Genomic DNA, 24,852 nt, shown 5'->3' on the forward strand with positions numbered 1-24,852 from the left:
ACAGATGACACGATCTGACTCAACTCACACAAACACAGAGGGAGGATTTCATGTCTGTTTATTCAGGAACTTTATTCTTTCAGCTTCTTGGCTACTTCATTTCCACACAAATCCCCCCATCTTACTTTTTAGACAGGTACTCATATGTTACCAGTAATTCACTGCTTGCGATTGACTCTTTCTCAAATGTGTCTCAGAACAAAAAAGAGTTTAAAAAAAGAAAAATTCCACATATTTTAACATGAATTTTCGAGACTAATATCAGACGAGCCACTGTTTGCTCATTGATCTTTTTCTTCCCTCTCATTCAGCAATCAGGCGGCCCTCCACACAAACAGAGTTAATGTTTGCTTGGACTCAGTTTTTGCACACGCAGTAGGAACAAAGGCCAAAGCAAATATTTTCTTTAAAGAACAGATCTGACTTCATTTGAGGGCTTAAAAATTAAATGATTCATCACTTATTTACACTGATACCATAAAAGCTTCCAAAAAAACCCAAAACTCTTTCTGACACAGACGCAATTGAGATGACCTGCTGAAGTTCAAACTGAGCACCGGGTGATTTAAGTGACTTTGAACGTGATGTGGTTGTTTCTGCCACACTGGAGTATTTCAGAAACTGCTGATCTGCTGGGATTTTCCCACACATCTCTGGGGTTTACAGAGAATGGTCCAGAAAAGACAAAATACCCAGTAAGCAGCAGTTTTCTGTGTGAAAATGCCTTGGCAATCAGAGCTGATAAGAAAGTAGCAAAAACTCAAATAACTACTTGATACAAGAAAGTTATGCAGAAGAGCACATATGTTGAATCTTGAAGCAGATGGGCTACAGCAGCAGAAGACCAGACCGGATGCCACTAATGTCATCTAAGAACTGAGGCTACAATTCACACCCCACCACCAAACAGAAGATTAGAAAAGAGTTCCCTGATCTGATGCAACACTGGGATAGTAGGGTCTGAATCTGGTGTAAAAACATGATAGCATGGATCCATCCTGTCACATATCAGCAGTCCAGGCTGCTGCTGGTGGTGGGGATATTTTCTGGGCACACTGAGCCAGCTGAGCTTCATTTAAACAGGCTACCCGACCATGTCCATCCCTTCATGACCACTGTGTGCCCATCTTCTGGGCTGCTTCCGGCAGAAAACACACCAAAATCAATTCACCTCAAACTGGTTTCTTGACCATGCTCAAAAGGCCTCCACAGTCCACAGTGAGTCACATCAATCTCAGAGGATTTGAGATTGATGTGTTTTTCTTGTGACATTACCAATAAGTTTGATGTGTCACATGGCCCTCTTCCTATTGAAAAAACAAAAGTTGTATCCAAGATGGCCGACTTTTAAATGGCCACCATGGTCACCACCCATCTTGAGGAGTTTGCCCCCTCACATATACTAATGTGCCACAAACAGGACTTTAATATCACCAACCAGTCCCAAGTTATTACGGTGTATCCATATAAATGACCCACCCTGTACTTTAGAGATCTTTAACAATGCAGACAGTAAAAAAAAAAAAAAAAAACTTAAAAAAACCCCAAAACACTCATGACAGTTATTCTTTTCCTAAAAGCATGTAATGCTTTAATCAGAAGACATAAATAAAATAATCATTTGTGGTTTCAATTTAATCTAAAAAGGACAATACAAGACAGTCAAAGTCACTGCAGTTTAGATCATGTTTATTGTATCAGTGCATATCCAAGTATTAATAAAAAAAAAACAAAACCACAGCATCAGTACAAAAGGAAAACTACAGTGTTGGGTTGAAACTCATAGCACATCACATTGTCCCACTCTCAGACAGCTAACATGGTAGCCATGTCTGATCAGTCACATTGCATACGAGTCATCTGCTTCTTTATTAAAGCTTCAAGTGACCGCAACCTGCTTTACACTCTCCTCTCAGACAAGTGCTCTGACTCGAGTTACAGTGTGGCGCACGGAGTGCAAGAGCAAAAGAGGTTAAAATAGGATTTGAGGTGTGTGAAGTCTAAACTGTCAATGAAATCTTGTGACCGGGACAACAGTCGCAGCCCTAAAAAAACTTAAAAGGAAACAAAAACTTGAAAGTGCTTCACAAAATTACTCAAGATGTTCTGAGTGCAAAGGTGAGAGATCAGCAGAGAATGTAAGGAATTAAAAGCTTGGTTTCACACATATGTGTACAAAACAATCTTAATCTTTAAATACAAAGTAAAATTTAATTAAATTAAAAAAACATCATCTGATAATGGAACCAGACTAAAATCTGATTGTAAGATGTGTAATCTGATCCATTAGAAGTAGTCATCCTCATCAGTCTAAACCTGTAGCCAATAAAAAAAGATTATTTTTATTATTATTAATAACTGAATCGTACAAACAAAAAAAGACAAACAGTGGTAACAAAGCTTGGTTCAGTAAAGCAGGAGTGAACGCCTTTGTCAAAGCTGAGAATGTCACAGCTACGATCACTGAATTGTGAATGACACAGTAACTAAAGAGTAAAAATAAAAACAGTTAAATGGGACCTATCCTTATATTCTATCGTTCGTGTATCATAGTGTTTATACTACTATCCAATTACAGTGATCATATTAAATGTGCATCAAAAAATGAGGTAAATGAATATAAAACTAATCTTTATGAGAGGCAATCATTTTGCCAACTCCTGACATCAGCTCGGCACAGATTTCCTTGTATGGTGATTAGGAGGCAGGGTTTATGAGCACTGGCTTCTGTGTGGAAGCCAGGCAAGGGCAAGCCAATCAGAAGAAAGAGGGCTTCTTCAAACAGCAGGTGAACTTAGCAGCTGTGTCAGGGTCCATTTATGTTCCTCGCCCTTGTGAACAACGCCGAGCTTTGATGTCGTTTTGGCCAGTGCTACACCGCTTAACTTATGTAACCTCATGCAGCAGCTGCCACAGATTACACAGAGGAAGATGTTACAACAGGTTGAAAGGGAGAAAAAAAATCTTCTGATTTCTTTGGTTCTGGTTTTGACTTCTTACCAGCACTGACATGGACTTTTTGTCTGAGTAGCGACACCTATCGTTCAGGAGAATACTGTAGCGAGTCCTTGCACCCTCTGCGCTGGTGTAACAGGTACAGAGCTGTGGCGATGTCACTGCACGTACAGTGGCCAATGCTTCGAGAGTGTGATGTCAGTTTTAACGAAATACTCATTTATAGTCTCACAATATGAATATGTAGCTAGAAATAAGCGTAATAACAGGTCCCCATCTAATTACTCAGTTACTTGAGTCACATGAGACAACAACTGTGGCAAGAAGTTTTTTTTTTTTTTTTTTTTAGAAAACCTGCCTTTACTACAAACTCTACTTGAGCCTCCATTAGGAGAGAGGTAGGGAGTACAAATACTGCACAACCACGTACAGTAGCACAGATACAGGAGTGCAGGCTGGAAATCAGGGGTCTTGTAGATAAAATATATCATCTTACAGTTCACCACAAACGACACAGAAATTTTTAGGCATTTCTCAATATCACAAAATAAATTAGGCACTGAGTTCTGAGCGATGATGCGATTAGCATCGATGGCTCCGCCATACACAATCGTAAACCCAATGTGATGTCATTGGTCCAAGTTTGGGATTAGGGTGCATGCTTACAGGAGTTTTTGTGTGCTGCTGAATGAAAGGAGCTGGTGCCGTATCGCTCTGAGAAACCGTTCAGCTAAGCACATAGCATCATGGTTGACCAGCTGCTATGCCTCTTTTTCAGTCAGGGCGTCCCTATGGAGTCAGGCCACACAGGGAGGAGCTTCAATGAGGGGAGCAATTCCCCTGAGGAATCAGCCTATAGGAAGCTGGATGTCGTTTCCTCATGTGCTCATTCACAGGTCTTCTTCAGGACAGAGGGAGTGGCGTCCGTAAAGGTCCTACTAATCACAGACAAGAAGACAACTGACTGGTTGGTTTGCATTTTTTAAAAACATCTAATCTGCTGTTCGTTCTTCATGCGTCTTACCTCATAGGGTGGGGAGGCCAGTTTGGCTGCACTGGTGTGGGCACTGCAGAGCTGGGGCTCATCAGCATAGCGCTGTAGATGTTGGCTGCCACCACCAGGATGCAGAGGAGGATAGGCCCGATAATAGCCCCCTCCAGACCCAGATAGTACGCACCACCTGCCACCGCCAGGCCTGTCAAATATGGGTGTCCACCTCTGAGACAAAGACAAAAGAAATGGTTTAAGACACAGTGGAAAGGCTGGCAGGCAGCTACTGTATCAGTGCACACATGTGATGCAGCTGAAGGCTAAAACAGGCTAAAAAGTTAGCTTTCCCCTAACCACAGCTGTGGTCAGAAGTTTATATATACCCATCAAGGTTAGTTTGAGCTTTTATCCATTCCACAACCAGTTTTGATGTGTGTTTGAGGGTCACTGTCCTGTTGAAACAAACCACTGTGTCCAACGATTGATTTGAGGTGAAGAATTTAGAGATCCTCCTTCATTATTCCAGCCACTTTGTGCAATGTACCAGTACCACTAGCAGCAGAGCAGCCCTGGAGCATGACAGCTGGTACAGCCTTCTTAGGTTTGCAAGCCTCACTTTCACTCACTACAAACATACCTCTTATCATTGTGGACAAAAACTCACTCTTTGATACGTCTCACCATCAAACTTTTCTCTAGAAGGTTTGGCGTGTCCATGTGAGCAGCTGCAAATTTCAGTTGAACTTGAAGACGTCAATTTTTGAGCACTTCTTTCTTGGTCGTCATCCTCTCAGTTCATGGTAAAACTGGCTTCTCTGTGGATAGTGACGCTGGTGTTCCTCCAGTTTCCTACAGGCTTCAACCTTGATAGGTCCTGGATTGTTCTCGAATATCCTAACCATTTTCCTCTCATCTGAGGGTGGCAGCTCGGGACTTCCTCCAGACCCTGGCAAACTGGTGACACATCTGAATAACTTGTACTTAGCTAGAACTACTTAAACTGATGATCTTAGAATCTGCAGGTGTTCAGAAATAGCTCCATGAGACCTTCACAACTAGTGTAAATCTATAATTCTCCTGCTTAGATCTTCATTGAATTCCTGGGATGTTCCCATTGTTCCCATTTGGTCAATCCAATGAGTGCCGTCAGTCAAATCCTTTTTAAGCTGGTAAAGAGAAACTGCCAGATGTACTCAATCATAATAACTAACGAGAAATTAATAGACCTTGGCCTTATCAAGTTACAAGACATTGTAGAATCTTCAGCACCGCTTATTAAAAGATTTGAGTTAATTTATGCAATTGAGTGTGTATGTAAACTGTATGTAAAGATAGTAGGGCTTGAAGCTCCAAGACAGGAGCATTATCTATCCACAACAGGCAGTTTATGAAACAGAGGCAAACAGAGACGCTGTTTATAGACTCGTACAACTGTACAGTTTTCTTTCAAACCCACATTAGGCCAGCAAGCGGACTTGTATGTATTATGTTAACAGTCACAGGTGGTTTGGTGTGATTTGTTTGTCAGATGTCCCAGGGCCATAAAGAGAAGCTCAAATAAGCTGGTCACGCATACATACCCTGATATATCAGAGTAGATGGCTGTATCCACAAAATATGTTGGGAGCAGGTGGCAGATGAGCAGCAGCAGGGCCTTGACACCTTCACCCTGCGCCAACCACAGGTCACACACTGCCGGCACAGCTGCCCAATAGGTCCCCAGGAACGGCACGGCACCCAGGATGGCAGCCAGAGCTTCAGGCCAGGAAAGAGGGATTCAGAGAGTGACAAAACACTGAGTGTGGCTTGGCAGGTGCGAACATAACGACAGCACAATCTGCTGCGGACACGCTGACTCACCAGAAGGAATGAAGACGATGTTGATGCCAAAGATAGTGTGAGTGAGCCAAGTGTAGAGGCCGTAGAATCCGGCCATTTTCAGAGAGGCGTCAAACACTCCTCTTCAAAACAAACACAAATATGGTCAAAAATAATCTCACCAAGGTACAAATTTAGATTCTGTAGCTTTTACGCATGCGACTACCTGATGGCCTCTTCAACAGACTGGCCGATGATGTTACTGGAGGGTCCCGGCTGAGAGAGAGGAGTTAAGCTGATCACCCATTTAACCGGTTTGTAGTATTCTCCACTGGAGCTCAGCAGGTAGAAGAGAGTAGTCAGGAAAATCACCTACAGGAAGGAGTAAAAATGGCAGCTGTGCTAAATATAAGACTATCTGATTAGCTTTTTAAATCTTTAAGAGTAAATGTGGCAGGTCTACTTTATTAAAATAAGAAAGAAAGAGCAACACCATTAAATATACACAGTTAACAATGCTCAGTAAAGTCTTGTATTGTGGTTTGAGGAACAGATGACATGTCCAAGCCCCACCTCGGTCACTGTGGAGTTGACACACTTCCAGGATGTGTGTTTGGCTCTAATGTCAGCTCACTATTTTAGTCCAGTGAATGTTTCCTGGCCTCAGTCTCCTCTAACTTTAAGGTGAAGCACTGCCTCCATTGCAGAAAGCACAGCAAACAAGCACACACCACTGACACGTTTAATGTTAGTAAGCATTATTTATAAATCAAACCTAAGCACACAGTTGGGAATGATCTTTAGCTAAGTCTGAGTCTGCAGGACATTATTCGGCCTCAGATTTCTATAAATCTATTAGAATATTTTTGAGAAACACTTGCAGTTAAGCTGAACACTTTCTGCTTACTTTTGTGCATTACAAAAGAATAATGATAATCAATTTTGCAAACAGTTGCACTTTATAAAGTAAAGAAAACGACGTGGCTGTGATCAGCGTTTCATACCAGACTCAGTGCAAAGTTGAGGAGCGCCGTGCCGCTGTGGAACAAGACGGTGAGGAGAGTGGTCGTGGTGGAGATGAGGAGGCCAACGTTCCTGCTCATTACAACCCACAAAGACTCCAGGATCTGCAAAATGACGAGGCAACAGTAAACACACCATCCACAGGAAACTGTACTTCTATCTAAGATGCACACAGTTGTAAATTTGCAAATGCTGCTAGTGGGGCAGTGCTGGCATGGTGCTTTCATGGCTGATGTCCTGATCTAAGAAAACAAAATGGTCTTGGACTGCAGAGGTGGGATCTCATCACGGTATCATGCTGGAATTCAGAGCTCCTGAGAGCGACCCATCCTTTCACAGATGTTTGTAGAAGCAGTCTGCATGCATTGGTGCTTGATTTTATGCACCTGTGGCCATGGAAGTGATTGAAACACTTGGCATTATAGTGTACGTTACATACGTTCATACTTACAGACAGTAGTGTCTCGATATTTTCCTGCAGAAAGGAAGCAATGTCCTTCCAGTCCAGGATGTCCCCCAGCCAGCTGTTCTGTCTGTGAGTCATCTTATTCCCACGATGCCGTCCAGAGTGGGTTACATTCTGAAAAATGTGACCATAGTATTTTATGTAAAACTGAACAATACTGAAGAACAGACTTTGGGAGACAGTAAACACAAAACTCTGACACTACCTTCACAAACCAGGAGTGATACAGTCGGTCCCAAAGTTCTAAAACTTGCTTCTCAATCACTGCAGTTTGGTTCACCTTATCTCCTAAAATCTTATGAAGCTGCACACACAAAGGAAACAGATTGGTCACATTCCTCGCTGTCTGGCTGTATTCCATTATTATCAGTGAAAATTACTGTCCTGACCTTTTGTGTTATCCATTCTCTCCCATGCTGGTAGACATTAGTAGCAGCTGAATTTAGAGCTTTCTGGACCACGCGGGCTTCTGGAAGGAGGCTAACAGAGGACAAAGTAAGGTTGTTTTAGCAAATGAGAGGAAAGTCTAAAAATAAACACAGAAAAACAGAGTGGACTGTCCTACTTGGCCCATTCTGGATGGTTAGATACGGTCTCGTTGATGAGGTTACTGGTTACGTCGATGATGTGAGCACTTTCGTGATGAACCTACAAAGATTAATGTTTATTTTGTTATCCATCATCAGCGCAAATGATGTGAAGTCAGGTTAAAAAAAAAAACCCAAAAACCTACCATAGCAGTGAGCAGCAGAGCCATGAGCAGGGTCCCTGTGACCAAGAGGAAGATGATGAAGATACTGATGATTTTATCCAGAGATCGCTCCAGCCACACAACCATCTGGGTGCACAGATAAAAAGGAGAGGAGGGCAAAAACAGGGAGAAAAGGGGGGGGGGGGGGATAATAGGAAGATGGCAAAATAGACTCATCAGTACAACTTTAAAGGAGGTAAAAACATGCACATGAAGAAACCTGTGTCCTTATCACTTGTGAAAAGTCATTTTAGACGTAAAAAGTCCTCAAAGAGGACAATAACAGTATATCTGTACTCATACAGTGCATGCACCCATTCTTGCACTGAAGCATTAAATCATGCAAGTAGCTTTTTGGGTTGTTGGTTTAACGACAAACAGACATGACATCACTTTCAAAGTGTGCTCTCTGTTCTCGACTCGGGTTTCTCAATGCGCCAAAACAGCATTAAAATCAAAGCTCTGTTAGCAGAACCCTCTCCTTTTGCACTAAGGCCATGGCGTAATGGTTTATTATATTGATGGTGACATGACATGGCATTTTCTGCAAAGAGTCTGTGTAAGACCTTAGGTGAGGGAATCTACAGCGAGTCTTATACCTTCCTCTTTACCATCTAGCTTACCTGAAAGAAGAACAGCAAATAGCTGTTTAACAAAAAAATGGAAACACCACTTCAAAAAGATTTTAATACTGAAAGAAGTAATTAAATTAAAGAAGTTGGGTAATATTGAGCAGCGAGAGGTTTAGAAGAGGTTTCAGTCACTATCACAACAGGGAGCATGAGACCTCTAAAAAGTTATACACAGGCCGCACAGCGACAAACACTACATTTCCAATGCAGCACATCGGCACTGTATTAAAAATATAAACTACATCATCAGAAATGACTGAACTGAATCAACAGCTGTGATAATTCTAAATAAAAGACACTCTAGTTCATAAATAACAGCCAGAATTAGAGTATAAAGTGCCTTGAGGCAACTCGTGTGATTTGGCGTTATATAAATAAAACCGAACTGAATTGAATAGATTGTAAACACTTTAAATTTGTACTGAGGTCAAGACAGAAAGCAAGTCTTTTTACAACCATAGTTATTGTGACCTGGTGGCCTTCAGATGCAGAATGCAGGCTTGTAGGTACATTGAGGTCAACAGGAGCTACAGCCATTCTGTATATAGTTCAAATTGAGAACTACAGAGAGAGTTTGTGGTCTCATCAATAGTTTCAAGCCTTATTAAAAAACAAACAAACAAACAAAAAAAGCAGACTGTTGTATGTTGTACAATATGGTCAAATTTAAGAGTAAAACAGATGACAAAAAAGGGTTTGAAATTTGGTCCTGGCTGCTGACTGAGCATGTAGTTTCTTCAAAAATCTCAATTTGAGCCAAGCCTCTTTTCCGATGTCTTACTTTAAAACTAAAAGAACAACAACAACAAAGACCAAACAATGAGTGACAGCCCAGTGCTAATCTCCATCTTTCATATACAGTCTATGGTAATAACCAGCTCCACAAAGACAAATGGTACAAAGGTGGCCAATATATTCACTAAGTTTAGTTCCTCACATTGAATAACCGTGTTTCCATTGTTTTGTCCAGTCCCTTAGCAACACCTAAAAAAAATAAAAAAAAATTCAAATTTCAAAACAAAAAAAAGGAAACACTCCTTTTCCCCCCCATTTAACACTACTCTTTGAGGCAGCTCACACACATACACGCATACATACACACTCAAGACAAACTCAGGTCAAAGCAGAGAAGATACAGTCGGGGCTGAGGGATTATTGAGTGCAACACACCGGCTGTAGCTCACTGTCAAAATAAAAGCAGGAAAGAAGCAAGAGGACAGATGTTTAGACAGGATGGCAGAGGTGATGACAGTGGATGGGTAAAATGCCAGCCCAAGCCGCTACAAGGTGTGCTCACGCTGTCACACACACCCGCACATATATACAAGTTATTTATTTATTTGCCCTTGTGTTTTCTGAATGTCTTTCACACACAAGCCCACTTTCTCTCAGTCTCGCTCTCTCAGCACTCTGCTCCTCCAAATCATTACCTGCTTGTTAAGCCAATGCCAGAGCTTGGGGAGGAGACAAAGAGACATTGGGAAAATTATTATTGGAAAGAGTTGTGCAGCAGTCATCACATGTACCCGTGCAACAAGAATACAAGCTCTGTGTGGGTACAGGCTCTGAGGGGTCAGAGCGGTGTACTACAAAGTGGAATTCATGTGTTAGCAAGGTATGTTGAGACTATAGCCAGAGGTTTCAGAAGGGCAGCTCTCGTTTTAAAGCTATTTTCAGAGGTTTTTGTCTAACATCATCTCCAAGTGATACGGTTTCACTTCTTTTCCAAACAAGTTGCCCTAAGAGTGATATAGATTATCAGATGACATGCAATCTGTTGAGCTGTACATAACAGCACTGAACAAAGTCTAGCAGTTAAGTTACAGCAGTGCAAACGGTACAGCTGTGGTCAGTTTACATACAATCACAGGTCATTTGGGGCTTTTAATGATTTCTCTGAACTCAGTTGTTTGTATTTATTTTGGCTCTTCTCTAATCCACTAAGGGTCAAAATATATACATAAATCTCCACTATTATTTTGTTTAAATGTCTCTTAGCAAGTCGACCAAATGCTTCCGGTAGCCATCAACAAGCTTTAGGCATAATTCCTGGAGCAGACCCAGCCTTTCAGCATATCCACGAATATTCAAAGGGTTGAGGTCAGGGCTTTGGGAAGGCCATTCAAGAAGCTCAATGCTAGCCTACTTTATCTATTCCAACACCAGTTTCGATGTGTTTGGGATCATTGTCCTGTTGGAACTACCAACTGTGTTCAAGTTTCAACCTTCTATCTGTTCATTTAAGATCAAGTTTAAGAATCTTCTCTGTAATGTACCTTATGCCACTGGCAGCAAAACAGCCCCAGAGCATGATGCTACCACTACTATGCTTGACACTCAGTACAGTGTTCCTCATGTTTACACTTCTAGTCCTTGTGGCCCAAAAGTTCAATCTTTATCTTGCCTGACCATAAACGTTTCTCCAGAGGGCATTTGGCTTATCTGTTTGAGCAGCTGCAAACTTCAGAGGAGCTTGAAGGTGTTGATTTTAAAGCAGGGGTTTCTTTCTTGGTCAACACCCTCTCAATCCACTGCGATGTAAAATTCACTTCACTGTGGACAGTTATGTTGGTGTTCCAACAGTTTCCAGTTCTTGAGCCTTGGTGGTTCTCGGGTTGGGCTCCTTTGAGTTTCCTATTGGTCTGAGGTCAATCAAATGAGTCCTGCCAAGCAAATCCTTTTTGTGCTGGCAAAGAGAAACTACCAGCTGTAGTCAATAATTAATGAGGAGTTAATAGGCCTTGGCCCTGTCAGATTAAAAGGCACTGTAGAACCTTCGGGACCACTTGAGTATGTGTATACATTTGGGCGTGTATGTATATGTTCCAGACTATTTGGATGAGAGAAAATCTAAAATAAGTTCAAACTCATGCTCCCATTTCTTTTTTTTCTTAAAGTCATTAAACATATATGGTCTACAATAATGCAAGTCTGGAAAAAGAACAGCTTTTTTTTCGTTAAAAGTCCAAATTTACTATGACGTTTATGCCTGTGATGAATGTAAACTGACAACAACTGTACATGTTGTGTTTTCACAGGAATTCCCAGGCACTGAACTTATGTAAATGCTACGTTTTACACTGCTGCGATAGCAGTCTACTGGAATTTATTACAGAGGTTATTCAATTAAGAAAATTAATTTAATTCAATTTGGTCAATAACAAAAGTTATCTAATTACAGTGTCAAACCTGAATGCACTTCATGATGAAACGCATCGTGATTCTAATTTGTAGATCTCTACATTAAATAGCAGCACCAGGAGTGGACTGAGTGGTAAAATAAATATAGTAATTTATTAATTTATGCGATTAATATTTTTCTGCTGAATTGTTCCATCTTGAGTTATTGGCAGCACCAGTATAGCTGTTGCAGTCCATTTTGTGCTAAACAGGAGTCAAATGATGCACCCACCACCAACTCCCACTTTTATGTAAGCGAGGACAGAGCCTGTCACAGAAACCATGGGTTATCATTAAAATTGGAAATACCCATCAGGTTTGAATGAGGTTTTAGGTTTCATGGGGCCAACTAATGCATGAAAACAAAAAAGTCAAACTCTGCGGAAGCTGCTTCGTAGTACACCCCTCAGGAAGTGGCAGGCAAGATACACTAACTACAGTGAGTGTGGACTGGCAATACAAGTGGGATGCAAATCAATGTGATTACAAAGACGGAACACAAATACATCCCAAAACTGTGAGGGCAAGGCAGAAAAGTGTCTAAGATTACAGCAATGACATCATTATATATAAAACCTGAGAAATGTAAACCATGTAGCACTAATCCTGTCGCTCATATGCTGCTAATATGTCGGCAAAAAATTATGCTCTGCATTGCTTTGTTTTTTTGATTTTTATTCTATATTGAGAGATTTGGAGATATTTTGCCTCTAAATTTTGATTGGAAACAAAACAACTGGATACTTACACATCCAGCAGATATGGAGCAACAACATCACTGATGCATGAGTATTTTTTGCCCACCTGATGATGCGGGCATCTGGCTAATATTCACTCTCCTTTTAGCTCTGTTTTTTAATGAACTGATTTTAAAGTGTTCCTCAGCTAAGTGCTAATTTTGTCTGTCTACCATTTGGTGCTGGGCAGTTTAGTGCACACTTGGTTTAATACAGCTTTTTGCTAAAAATAGCTTCCAGCTGTTGCCGTAAACGACACTGATGAGATTGTTGCAACTGGGTCAAAACTAAAAGGCTGAAAAACAAAAACAGCAGCTAAAATCCTCTGTTAAAGGTAAAGGAAACTAAAAAGCCCCTGTTTTTGGCAATTTAATATGAATTTACCAATTTCATTTTAATAAATTTAGGACCTGACAGATCTTTACACTGGCTAAATTTAGACATTAAAAATGAAACTAACATATGTAATATGACTGACAACAACAGACCATTTTGAGACTTTCAGTTTTCCTGAGATATTTTGATAAGTAATTTGTTATCAAACAGTTGCAGATAAAGTGTGTCTGGATGAGGAAGTATAAAGCCAAAGGCAGAGGAAATAAGGACATCAGCTTCACAGGCAGCTCCTACATTACCTTAGTGTCGATACGTAGGAGGAACTGAGCCAGGCCTTTGATTGGTCCAGGGAGCAGTGCCTCTTCACGCTCACGTCCAAACTTCTCTAGCACCGTCCACCACGAGGTAAGGGTCCTCTCTGCAAAGCTCTTCATACCAAACCGGACCACCAGCTTCTTCAGAACCCACACTAGATCAGTGAGCCAACATGCACATGAGTAAAATCCGACTGACGAGGAGTAACTGAAAGTGTGCACATATCTGTTCGTATGTCTGTGTGTGTGTTACCGGCCACAGGAATAGGGAGCAGTTGTAGTATCCACAGGTTGAGCCATACCTGCACCAAGACAATAGCCCAGACCAGCAGAATAAAGTAAATATCACTGGCTCTATGGGAGCTTTTCTCTCTCTGGAAGAGGCCAGGCAATGTACGAGAGCTCCCAGCGAACCCGGGAAACCCAGGAGTGGAAGGCACGGGACCCACAGACTGCACACCATCTAGGAGCGGATGAGGGAAAGCAGACAGAGAAAGCACAGAATGGGAAGAGAAAGAAAGAACAAAGTAGTTGAGTTTCAACCGCTGTGGCTAAATTGGTAAAGTCAAAGCAGCTACAGTAAAAAAAAGAAATAAAGAATGTAAAACTGACATTGCATATCTTGGGTTTTAAAACTTGACATTTTTCTGACCAATTAGCAATGCTCTGAACATTTATCGAACAGTATGTTCAGAGGTCTGATTCCCTCTATTCAATCTGCCAGTTCTCTCATTTCATAAACCTTAAAGCCCAGATATCTGGGACATCTGTATGATCTTCTTTAATACACTGAATACAATAGAGCTAGCTTACCTGTGGAGGAGCTTCCACTGAGTTCGGTTTTGGGTTGAAGGTTGCTACAGGAGATTGCCATGTAAATAGTGTTAGCAGCAAATGACAGCACCTGCCCTGAAAGCTCACCTGGGGAGATCAAGAGAGACTGAATATAACGAAACACAAAGGCAGGCAAGGCAGAGCGGAGGATGCACAGTAGGAAAAAATCAAAGCTGGTCTGATGAGCGTAGCCCAACCAGTCACCTCAAGTCACTTATATTTCACGTAAAGCTAGGCTTAGGCAAATGTGGCTAAATGCAACTTAATCTAAGCACATCATAGACTTGTGCTCATTTGACCATATTTATTACCTAGTTAATGGTGAGAAAAGGTATCTCATTGTGGTAAATGTCAATGTATGTCAGTGTGTAGGTGTGATAGTATATTTTCACCTGTGCCAGGGACAGGTGGTTTCTCTTGGTAGCCCACGATGAGAAGCCCAACCACAACCACAAATATGGGGACTCTCCATGAGCCAGTCAGAGACACTAAAACAGATAGAGGAATTGGATAAGTGGAAGAAGCTGGATGAGTTACAGATGGATACATTTAACTAGATTGAGAGAAAGCTGTTGTAGTTAAACTGCAGGATGACATTACTGGCTTAACAGGTATATTCCTTGTCAAGCATGACTCTGCTAGTCTTGCCTGATGAGCTGAACCATATTCATAAACAAATATGACATACAATGTTGACTGTTGCTATGAAAGCACTTTTAAAAACTTCAAAGCAAAAAACATTTTCTCACATGTGCCCAAAAACCACCTTTTAAGGCAGAACTTCTTCTTAACCAGCTTTCAGTCACTTTTTAAAACTTCACGACTGAAGCTCAGAGCAAGTGTTAAGTGTGCTAAAAATACTTTCAACATCCTCATCTTACCGCGCAACTCTGTGTGCCCTCTGTTTCAAAGACAAGTGGATTTGTACAGGCAGCAACTTATTGACCACATTTAGAAGAAATCTCCTGCAGTCCAAAGAGGCAGCTTGTATGGCTGGCTGTGGGCGCTGTCCACACTCACCGATGTAGAAGAGCAGGACGGCCCAGACAGGAAGTGCCAGAGTCCTCAGGTACCGCTCAGTTTGAGGACTCCACTTAAAACAAACCGCCAGCAAGTATCCAAACACGACAGTCCCCACCTGTGACGAAATAAAACAAAGATCCACAATAATGAAACAGAGGGTATTTTAATTAAATATACTGAGACTTCTATTCTCTTACATTGCATCATAATGAACCTTTGAACTTCATGAGTCTTAAAAAGTATAATTGAGCAGTTTTTGTGATAATCACTTTGTGTTGATGTTTTTTCTTCCTAAACTCATCCAGTTTCACAAACGCTCTGCTCCTGTTTAGCAGTGAGCACTTAAGACTACACTAGAAGTTTAATCAACTGCTCACAAAGATCTCAGCTTGTGTCGCTCCTCACAAAGACATGCTTTGATGTAATTTAATATAGTGTCCTCCATCCTATTTATAAACACAGGCCCTCTGTCAGCTGAACTCCGCATTCAGAGAAAGAAGAACATTTAATGCAATTTGGATGAGGCGGACGGGTTCTGGCCCCTGTTTGGGGGTAAGGTACCGATCGATCAGATGCTGGAACTGCAGTAATTAGATCAACTTACATAAAAGTTTGCACACATATTCCAAGAAACACATTTTCTGTTTAGATTAATTGAATAAGTCTTTATTAGAGACACACTGCAGCAGCCAGTCGACTTTAATTGCCCAATTATTCTTTATCAACTATTGCCTATTGCTAAATGGCGTTTATAACAACATGATAATAACATTTATACATTTGTACAGTCAACATTTTTAATTCTGAGTTCATTTTAATCAGACACACAAAATGGGATTAAGTAGGAATGAAATTCACAATTACTGTTATTACTCCCTCTGTAGATTATTTTCTGTGCAAATAACGTGATGTGAGCTTTTCATATTTGATTTTTTTTTAACCAACCAACAATCAAAAGACCATTAGTTTGTTATCGTAAGATTAATAGTTTACTATAGTAAGACCCACACAATCAGGCGAGTAATAAAATCATTGACGTTTAAAGTATAACTTTTAACATTCTGTCCCGGATAATATTTAAAATATGTGCCACAGTTTACACAGAGCTGACCTAACAGCACCCACTCTGACGGACAGAGGGGCCCTTTGTCATTCTGTCAGAGAGGATTGTCACTCTACTGTCACTCACCCACATAAAGTGGAAACAGTCCAGCGCGTTCCCGATGACCCCACAGACGTGCCCGAGGATCACCTGCATACCGATGACACTCCAGAAAAGGTAGAGGAAGTAAACCAGCGGTGCCCCCGCCCCGATAACCAGGAGTATCGTGAGCTTCTCCAGAACTAGCCTACCCATCGCCTCCACCCCATAGTTGAGACACCACACCGGGACCAGCAGCGTCCCCAGCACTATGGGCGTCCCGCTGTCCTGCAGGCCGCTGAGCCATGAGCGGCCGAGACGAGCCAGGGAGTATTTGAAGGGGTGGAGGAAGGTGCCGCAGAGCACAGCCCAGAGCAGCGGGCGGAGGAAGGCCTCGAGGATGAAATAGACCAGGACAGCTGCCCCGCAGCAGATAGCCACAAATATCATCGCCCCGGTGTTGTAGAAGGCCTGCTTTATGTTCTTGTCAAACTTCAGGGAGGAGGGCTGGGTTAGCAGTTGGCTCATCATCCCGACAGCCGGCTGGAAGCTCTCCGAGAAAGAAACAGAGTAAGGCCGCCCAGCGTGAGGGCTCTCTGGGGGAGAGACAGCGGCGGGATCCGGCGCCGAATCCTCCTCGTCTGCCATGTTCCCAGTTTCAGCTCCGCCAGCCCGTCCAACTGATCCACCGCGTGAGGGAGGAAAACAATGACGTAGCAACATCGAATGCCCAAAGGCCTCATGGGCAATGAAGTGTCCGTGATGCCGCGCGTTCCTTCCTGTGTTTTTCTTTTTTAACTTACCACTTTTCTTCCGGTTTATTTTTTATTATTGTTTTATTAATGTTACAAGGTGGTGTTATAAAGTATTTAATTCAAGCAGCAATACACATCATAGCTATTTAAAATATATAAATAAAAATAATTACATTACATTGTTAAACAAAGTGTATTTAAGACAATTAGAGTCATGATGATCAGGTTTTCTGAAATTCCGAGATAATTTTTTAAACATTTGTTTTTTAAATGGTACGGTAAGTTGACTTCAAGTTGACACCACACTAGCTTACACTTCCACTGGGTTTGAATCTCATGGCTGTGTGGGGTCTTTCTGTTCAAAAGCTGCATAATCTCCCTGTGCCCTACAGCTTCTTCCCATGGTAGGCATGCATGTTAGGTTAACTGGTAAGAAAAACAAAACAGCCACGCATAAATATACAATGGTTTTTATATGAATACCATTGTATTTGTACATTCATTTACCTTTTTATGAAAATTTCCACAATCCCCTTATTTTTCCCACTGCCCATTTCATCTGCTTGTTACAATGCATGTGTAAAAGGTGGTGTGTGTTTTTGTTGGTTTGTTATTTTCTGTGCTTTCTTGTGTATTTTATCTTCTGCCCAGCCTCTCATGAGTGTGAATGTATGAGTAATTTGTACATTTTATCAGGCTGCACATCATACTACACGCAGCCACTGCTCAAAATCTAATTATGTTACATTCTATTAAAGTCATGCCCTTTGGCTTTATACTTCCAGAGTGAGAAGGCAGTCTCTGCATTCACTGCAGTGTCTGTATTTTGTATAGACTGTGTTCTTAGCAATAAGCACAGCAGCGACAGATGTTTCAGTGGGAGACATCTTAACATATTCAACCATTTTTAATACACTTCAAAAGCTACAATAGCAACCCAGGGGAGAAAAAACATTAGTTCATATAAGAGCAAAATGTTTCTGTTAACCGTGTTATTGCTTGAACAGGCAATAGTAGTAACTCTTCTCATCAGTCTTGCTGTGAGTCACAGTGTCACAGTACTGATAAACAAAGCAGTTACTGTGGTTGAGGAAGTGAGATGATGAAATCAGACAAGGATGTAAAAAAAAAAAAAAAAAAAAAGTTTATGAAAATCTTTTATATAGTAGATGCACTGGGTTGTTCCTGAAACCCTGCACTCCATATTTCTAACACCAGCAAACAACATTTTTATTTTCTTTTTTTAAGGCTGAGATCCACAGAAATGTAGCAGGGTGAGGAGACGGGAAGCATTTGTGAGAGCTGTTTTATTTTTCTTTCATCCTCAGAAACCCGTTGTTTTGGCAAAGTTCGACATTAGTCACCAGTGCACGGTGGGTGTCTGAAACCATTCCCAGATTTTCCAGTGCATGCAGGGTTTCAAAGTCATGTGAGATGTATTTGTTGGAATGGAGTCCTCATATTTTTATATAACTGGAAGCTATCGTTAACACTGAAAATGACTGGCCTAATTTAAACTACTACTACTACTCTGCCCTCTTGTCTAATACTCAGATCAGCACGTCAACTCTAGAGTGTTTGCTTTAATACTTCAAGATGCTGTGTGAGTTGTGAATATAGTAGTCTTTCATGTTCAATATATCTAACACAGTCTGTGCAAGAGGGCACTTGTATGTGGCATCAGATTTAAACTTTTTTTTTATTGCTGCTTCATCTTCTCTCTGCTGTGCTGTGCTGTGCTTCGTTATGGCGTCCCCATCAGCAGGTAGAAGGTGAGAGCTACTATGAGCAGTAAGCAGAGGGGAGAATTAAATGTCTGATAAGCTGTGGAGGGCATGAAGATGTCCACGTACTTATAGATGCTGATCATGTGCTCGCTGACTGGAGGACTGTCAATGTCGTGCCTCGTGATGGAACCTGTTGGACGAGTAAGATGAAGGAGATGTCACGGGCAAGGGCTAAAAAAATGGGCAGTGTAATCTGACCTAAAGACTCATCGCTCACCTTGAATAGCAGGTCCCCATGCAAACAGGTAGTACCACGAGAGGTGTAAGTCCACAAGCGTTTCCTCTCGTGGGACGTATAACGGTCGCTTGAAACGGCAGGTGACGCGGTTGTTCTCAAATATGCCCTCTTCGTCTCGAGCCGGATTCCTCTTGATCTCCTTGGCCCACTGGCCGACGTTGTAGAAGTGATGTATCCGCACGCGCCCGTTATCATCGTGCACACAGGCCATAAACATCGTCTCTCCTCCCTAAGGAGGACAAAGAGTGTTATTTCCCAGAAATGTGCATAAATTTAGTTTTTGAAAAACTGACCATTATGATACAGTCAAGGTAAAATATACACTTCCAGGCCAGTTCATTAATAAAAAAAAACATACCCATGAGCCAGACACATGGCTCAGTGCATTTAAGCATTTAAACATTTAAGATATTAAGATGACCTTCTGAAGTTCAAAATGAGCATCAAAATTGGGAAGAAAAGTGATTTAAGTGACTTTGAACTTGGTTGCTGGTGCCATACAGACGAATCTGAGTATTTCAGAAACTGCTGATCAGCTGGGATTTTTCCCATGTAAACATCCCTTATGTTTTCCAAAGAATTGCTTGTAAAAGAAAATATCCAGTGAGCAGCCATTCTTGAGATTGTTGCTGAACATATTCATCCCTTTATTGCCACACTGTACCTATCCTCTGATGGCTGCCTCCAGCAGGATAACACAACGTCTTAAAGCTCAAATTGTGTCAAACTGGGTTCTCGAACATGACAACGAGTTCACTGTACTTAAAGGGCCTTCATAGTCACCAGATCTCAATCTAATGGAGATCCTTTGGGATATGGTGGAATAGGAGATTTCCATCGCAGATGTTCATCTGAGAAATCTGCAGCAACTGTGATGCATGCATGCAGCATGATATTGCATGTGATGCAATTCATGCTTTTAGTCTTCCCAAAAAGTTCCATAAATGTTGATCCAGGACTGTGGTTGCAACATATCAGTCGCACTGTTGTGATGTCAATGTTTTGACCTGGAGGGAAAAACAGCACATCCTTGGCCTCAATGGAATAAATTGAACGGGTTTACTTTAACCCAAACAATGTTTTTATTGAACAAACTGGCTAATAAATGAATATGTTTTTTTTAAGTTTTAAAAAATTGAAACAGAGTTTATTGTGGAGACCTGCTGAGTCACTAAATTTCATATTTAATTGGTTCAATCTCTTGAAAAAATTCTTATCCATGAGTTTGACGTGGGACTGCTAATTTTTCCATACCCTGAAACGATAAAACAAAAAAAATCATAATTATATGCAGCCCAAAAGATACAAACACATGGTTTGCTGTCCCAAATAAGACACAAGACCTGTGTAACTTTTAGCAGTCAGAGGTGTTGCAGAGCTGCTCACCATTTTCTTATCAGATGAGAAACCTACAGCCACCCAGCCATCCGTATCTGCGCTCAGCTCAAACTCCACATCTGTCCCGATGCGACGATAACTCAGAAAGTAGTCACACGTCTCTGCATCGCACCCCGGCTTCCCGTACCTGAGTGCAGATAAATAAATGCAAATGCTCACAGTCATTCACTAGAGATAAGACCTCAGCTGGGCAGACAGAGCTCATCTAAACAAATGAGGACACTTTTTAAAAGAAACCGAATCCAGGTTACAAAGAAGAAAGATTAGCTTGCTGAGCGTTCCCATGTTTAGCTCTGGCTCTCTGACGTCAGGAGCATCTGGGATGAAGGACCCCCAGGGATTACAGTAACACTCAAGCTCTGTTTTGAGAAAGACAGAGGTGGATCTCTAACCTTATGCAGCCCTTTGTTACTCCACAGTCGCTGACTTTGATCTTGGCAAAGGGGTCGACTGGGGGTGCTGTGGGGAATGGGTAACCTGCAAAACACAGCAAATAAGTAAATAAATAACATGAATTTTGTTGATTACACACTAAACAGCTGATACATGTATTCAGTGATGAAGGCCAACTGAGGAGAGGCCATCTGCACTCTGTGTGTGGGTGAGGAGAAGGAAGGGTGGGCAGCTACCATCGGGGAGCTGGCCTGGGTGCTGAAAGGCCTCATATTGAGGTGACAGGTTGGATGCAAGACAACACTGGCACATATTAACCCTTGTCCTGCCCATGCTAGGCCCTGTGTTGCTGTGTGTGAAAAAAAAAGCATGCAAACAAAACCACTAGCTGCTCATCTTTAGTGGACTGAGTGACATCCTCACCATCATCGGACAGATATCTGGACTCCAGAAACTCGAGGCGAAGGTGCTGTAGGAGTCCTTGTGAGGCTCTTGGTGTCCCAGGCTCTCCGTGCTCTCCGTGGCCAGTCCGGAGTGCCTCCTCATCGGTGGGGCTCGGCGCGACCCCACACCATCCAGCGTGGATCCAGCAGCACCGAAAGACTGCACAAGCCTCCGCAGAAAAATCATGACCAACAAAAAAAGGGAACGCTGGTAAAACAATAAATCCAAAAACAAAAACGGTTAAACCGATCTGGAAGAAAACTGGATGTCCATCACTGTTTGAATTTCTGCATGTTCGCAGGTTTCCTTGCAGCGTCACAAAACCGTCTCCTCATCCTGTTTATTCGCAGGGATGCGAGGGGGCACCGCGTCTGATTAGGAGGCTAATCCAGCTCTAAATTACCCAGATTCGTAATCTTACCATCGAATTCAGCTACACGCCCATAATCCTCTTTGAAACCGCAGATCCTGATGGCTTCTAGAGCTCATTAATCTTTTCATGAGGCTATTTTTCGGTGTTGGGCGGATGAATGGTATCGCCCAGTCGCCCTCTCCTCTCGTCTCCTCAGTCAATCACAGTAACGTCCAATGAGCAAGACGCTACGTGCTGCTGTCCACTATCGATCAATTGGGGATTGAACATCGTTTCCACAACAGCTGACACAGTATTTCACATGTTTGGAGTATAAGATGATGCAATGTAAAATAATTAGCCTGTAGAGTAAGATTTTATTGCCTCGGCTGCAATCGGAATTTTAGTCACTGACACCAAATATACCACAGAGCTTCTATTGTTCTGACGAGCTATGTGTTAAATTGTGTTTATTCATCCAAAATTTGGACGTTATCTAATCTAACCTAACCTAAAAATTACCAATCATGTTTGCACTCCTCTCTCCGAAAATTATTTACTGAAGACACGAATTTAAGCTGTTCCTTTACACTGTTTTTCCTCTTGTTTTTAATCTATATCACTCTGTTTGTTATATCTGTGCATATATGCGATTTTTAAAAGGTCCAGATTCTGTTCCATAAAAAATGGTTGCATGTCCACTATGTTCACGTGCACTCTCTGGGTGTATTATACGTCATTTCTAAATGTGGTGCTTAATGTCACTACATGTCAGTCCAGGTAGCTACATATAAGTGAGCATTTCAAAATCACAGGGACTTTTTAGCTGGGCATGATCGTAGACATACTTTGAGTAAATATGTGACCTTACATTAATTTATCATAACAAGTACTTTTGCATCCATACATCCATTTTCCGTATCTGAGTCCTGGGTCTACCTGTAATCTTCCTGATACTTCCCCTTGGAGAGGCGACCAGATGGTATCTTATGTCGCAGCTGACTATAGTCAGATCCTACAGTCGGGTACCTCGGCCCACCGAAAAAGAAAAAGAGGCTCTGTCCCGTTTTCTCTGTGAGTGCACAAAGTCACAGTCCTGCCACTTGATGGCGACATAAATCCACGGTTTTCTCTTTTTTTGAACTTTTATTTAGTTTCATCATAGAATCATACAGAGCATCTTACACTTTTCTTTGCTGTACTTTATCAACAAATCTGTAAAGCTTCGGCTTTATTAGAAGAGCCAGATGAAACAATTCTGGTAAGTCCCAAATTTAATGTCAAGTCGCTGACGTACAAGAAAAAGAAGAGAAAAAAAATAAACCAGGAGGATCTGCAGCAGATGGGAATTATAAATGCCATTATAAATCATTCCAAGTGCCCCTAACGCAGAAGGGTGACAGCAAAATTTTCTGTCCATACATAAACACTTATCAAAAGTATCTGCAAATCTAAAGTTTATTTTAGAAAAACAAAATGGATAGTATTATTTTACATTTTTATTAAAAATAAATCAGCAAGTGTGTGGTTGATAAAATTACCTAAATGTAAACACAAGGAAAGACCAAAAAGAGAAAGTCACTTGAATTTAATACTTCAGTGTTTTGTTAAAAACAAAGCAAGGTGAAATCCATCAGAGTTTAAGATTTTTGGCAGCAACAGCAGGTAAGGATTTCACCAGTAATGCTGTGAATCTTTGCTGTTCATGTCCGTGTCCTGTGGGTGATGCTGATGTTACACTGTGTAAAACTGACTAAAAGTGTAACTAGACTGCAGCGACTGTCAGAGATGTCTGAGTGACATCCACGGTCGCACAGCCTGACAAAGTAAAAAACATTTTTCTAAATAAATCAGAACTCCCAAAGCAGGGCCGTGCAGAGAGGTTTAAAGGGGCGGGTGCTCAAAGTTAAAAAGGGGCACATTGAACCAGGCTGAATAACAACAACACACATTCATCAAGAATCTAATATGGGCAACAAGGCAAAGCAAACGTAGCCGATGTTTTACCTGATGGGTACAATGTTGCTGTAGAGGGGTTGCTGTGGATAGTGCTGGAGGGCAGGGCTGTGTTGATCTGAGACTGTAGACATTAAAAAGTCCATAGGAGAGATGGTAGCTGATTAAACAAGTGTCATGAGATAATAACAAAATGCAAAGATTGGTGACAGCGCTTGGAACCATAAGGCAACAAAAAACTGTGAGAAATAATTTAGGCTCTGCCTGTGAATCACTCTTTGCTTCTCTTCTTCCTTCCATCCCATCATTTCATATATCACTCTCCACTTGCTGTCTATCTGAAAACAAGGCACAACTTGTTATTGCAATAAACTATAATTTAATTATCCACACCTAACAACTCTTGCACTTAATGATGACAGAAAAATGTTATAGCACTGCCTTTAGTAGCCTCACACAGCTCCTACTGTTTCCTCCTCATGTCCTTACAAGGCATGTCTGGACATTGTTATATCATGAGTAATATTTTCTTTTTAAAATCCATCTGAATAAAACACACACATGCACGCACACACAGTGACATTTTAGACCTTCTTTAGAATACTGTATATACTATGGGCATCATGGTGCTGATCCAGAATCCTTACATTATTATTTATTACTAGAGCTACAATAATAAAGCAATGAGGAGGGAGAAGTAATAAATATGAAATAATGTATTTATGATGATTCCATTTGTTTCACTATCCACTCTGTGCAGGGGCAAAGCTTATTACATTTTTAAACTGTAGAGATACAATAATTTTACTGCTGTAAAAACCAAATTTTGTCTTATTTAAAATATAAATCTAATATAATCTGCTTCTTAATGTATGTTCTTTAAAATACAGCGTGTGTTTTTTAATATATTATAATTATAATAATGCATAATTATGTGGACATGCATATTAGATAGTTTTTTAGTGAACTATAATCCCTCCAGAAAGGCAGGAAAAGCCCGGAAACTTACTTTAAAACTAAATATGTTCCCTAAAACGGTGGACAGAGCTACAGACCCATGACAGCCATACACAGGTAGCCAGCAGCTATGACCAGCGCTACTTGTGCAGTTAATAAAAGGACAGGTAATGTTTGTCGCGCTGTTGCACACACAGCACGCTCGTTTGTTTCAGTTCGTCAGTTGCCACAAGACAACTTACCAACGTGTACATAATAAGCTAATACTCCTGAATGCTATACACTACAGTCTACGCTGTACACCTACTTACTGGTTTTGTCGCATCAGTCTGTGTCTCTGAGTTAATTTGTGTTTCTCCTACAGCTCCGGA

General features: G+C 41.3%; 2 protein-coding genes across 4 annotated transcripts; both read right to left on the bottom strand.

The window, feature by feature from the left end:
• Positions 1 to 1,672: 1,672 nt before the first annotated feature.
• On the bottom strand, positions 1,673 to 16,939 carry tmem245 (transmembrane protein 245). 3 transcript variants are annotated; one of them, XM_085178700.1, is made up of 18 exons: positions 16,250 to 16,939; positions 15,058 to 15,175; positions 14,430 to 14,525; positions 14,017 to 14,124; positions 13,457 to 13,666; positions 13,189 to 13,358; positions 10,067 to 10,090; positions 7,987 to 8,091; positions 7,819 to 7,901; positions 7,643 to 7,733; positions 7,459 to 7,557; positions 7,239 to 7,367; positions 6,769 to 6,891; positions 5,991 to 6,136; positions 5,807 to 5,907; positions 5,527 to 5,701; positions 3,980 to 4,174; positions 1,673 to 3,890 (listed from the first exon to the last, which is right to left on the bottom strand). In XM_085178700.1, exons 1-18 carry the CDS (start codon positions 16,922 to 16,924, stop codon positions 3,842 to 3,844), a joined length of 2,697 nt encoding a protein of 898 aa, XP_085034826.1. In that variant the 5' UTR covers positions 16,925 to 16,939; the 3' UTR covers positions 1,673 to 3,841. The 3 variants fall into 3 exon arrangements, with proteins under 3 accessions (XP_085034826.1, XP_085034825.1, XP_085034827.1); XM_085178699.1 differs by having other exon boundaries at positions 1,673 to 3,893; XM_085178701.1 differs by lacking the exon at positions 10,067 to 10,090 and having other exon boundaries at positions 1,673 to 3,893.
• Positions 16,940 to 18,058: 1,119 nt separating this feature from the next.
• frrs1l (ferric-chelate reductase 1-like) lies at positions 18,059 to 21,731 on the bottom strand. The gene is given in 8 exon segments (XM_085178730.1): positions 18,059 to 18,873; positions 18,961 to 19,199; positions 20,360 to 20,506; positions 20,772 to 20,856; positions 21,196 to 21,231; positions 21,234 to 21,273; positions 21,275 to 21,373; positions 21,376 to 21,731. Coding segments are annotated over 8 exon segments (846 nt in total). The 5' UTR covers positions 21,403 to 21,731; the 3' UTR covers positions 18,059 to 18,700.
• Positions 21,732 to 24,852: the final 3,121 nt, after the last annotated feature.

This window comes from Neolamprologus multifasciatus, chromosome 11 (assembly GCF_963576455.1).
Source record: "Neolamprologus multifasciatus chromosome 11, fNeoMul1.2, whole genome shotgun sequence".
NCBI lineage: Eukaryota > Metazoa > Chordata > Actinopteri > Cichliformes > Cichlidae > Neolamprologus > Neolamprologus multifasciatus.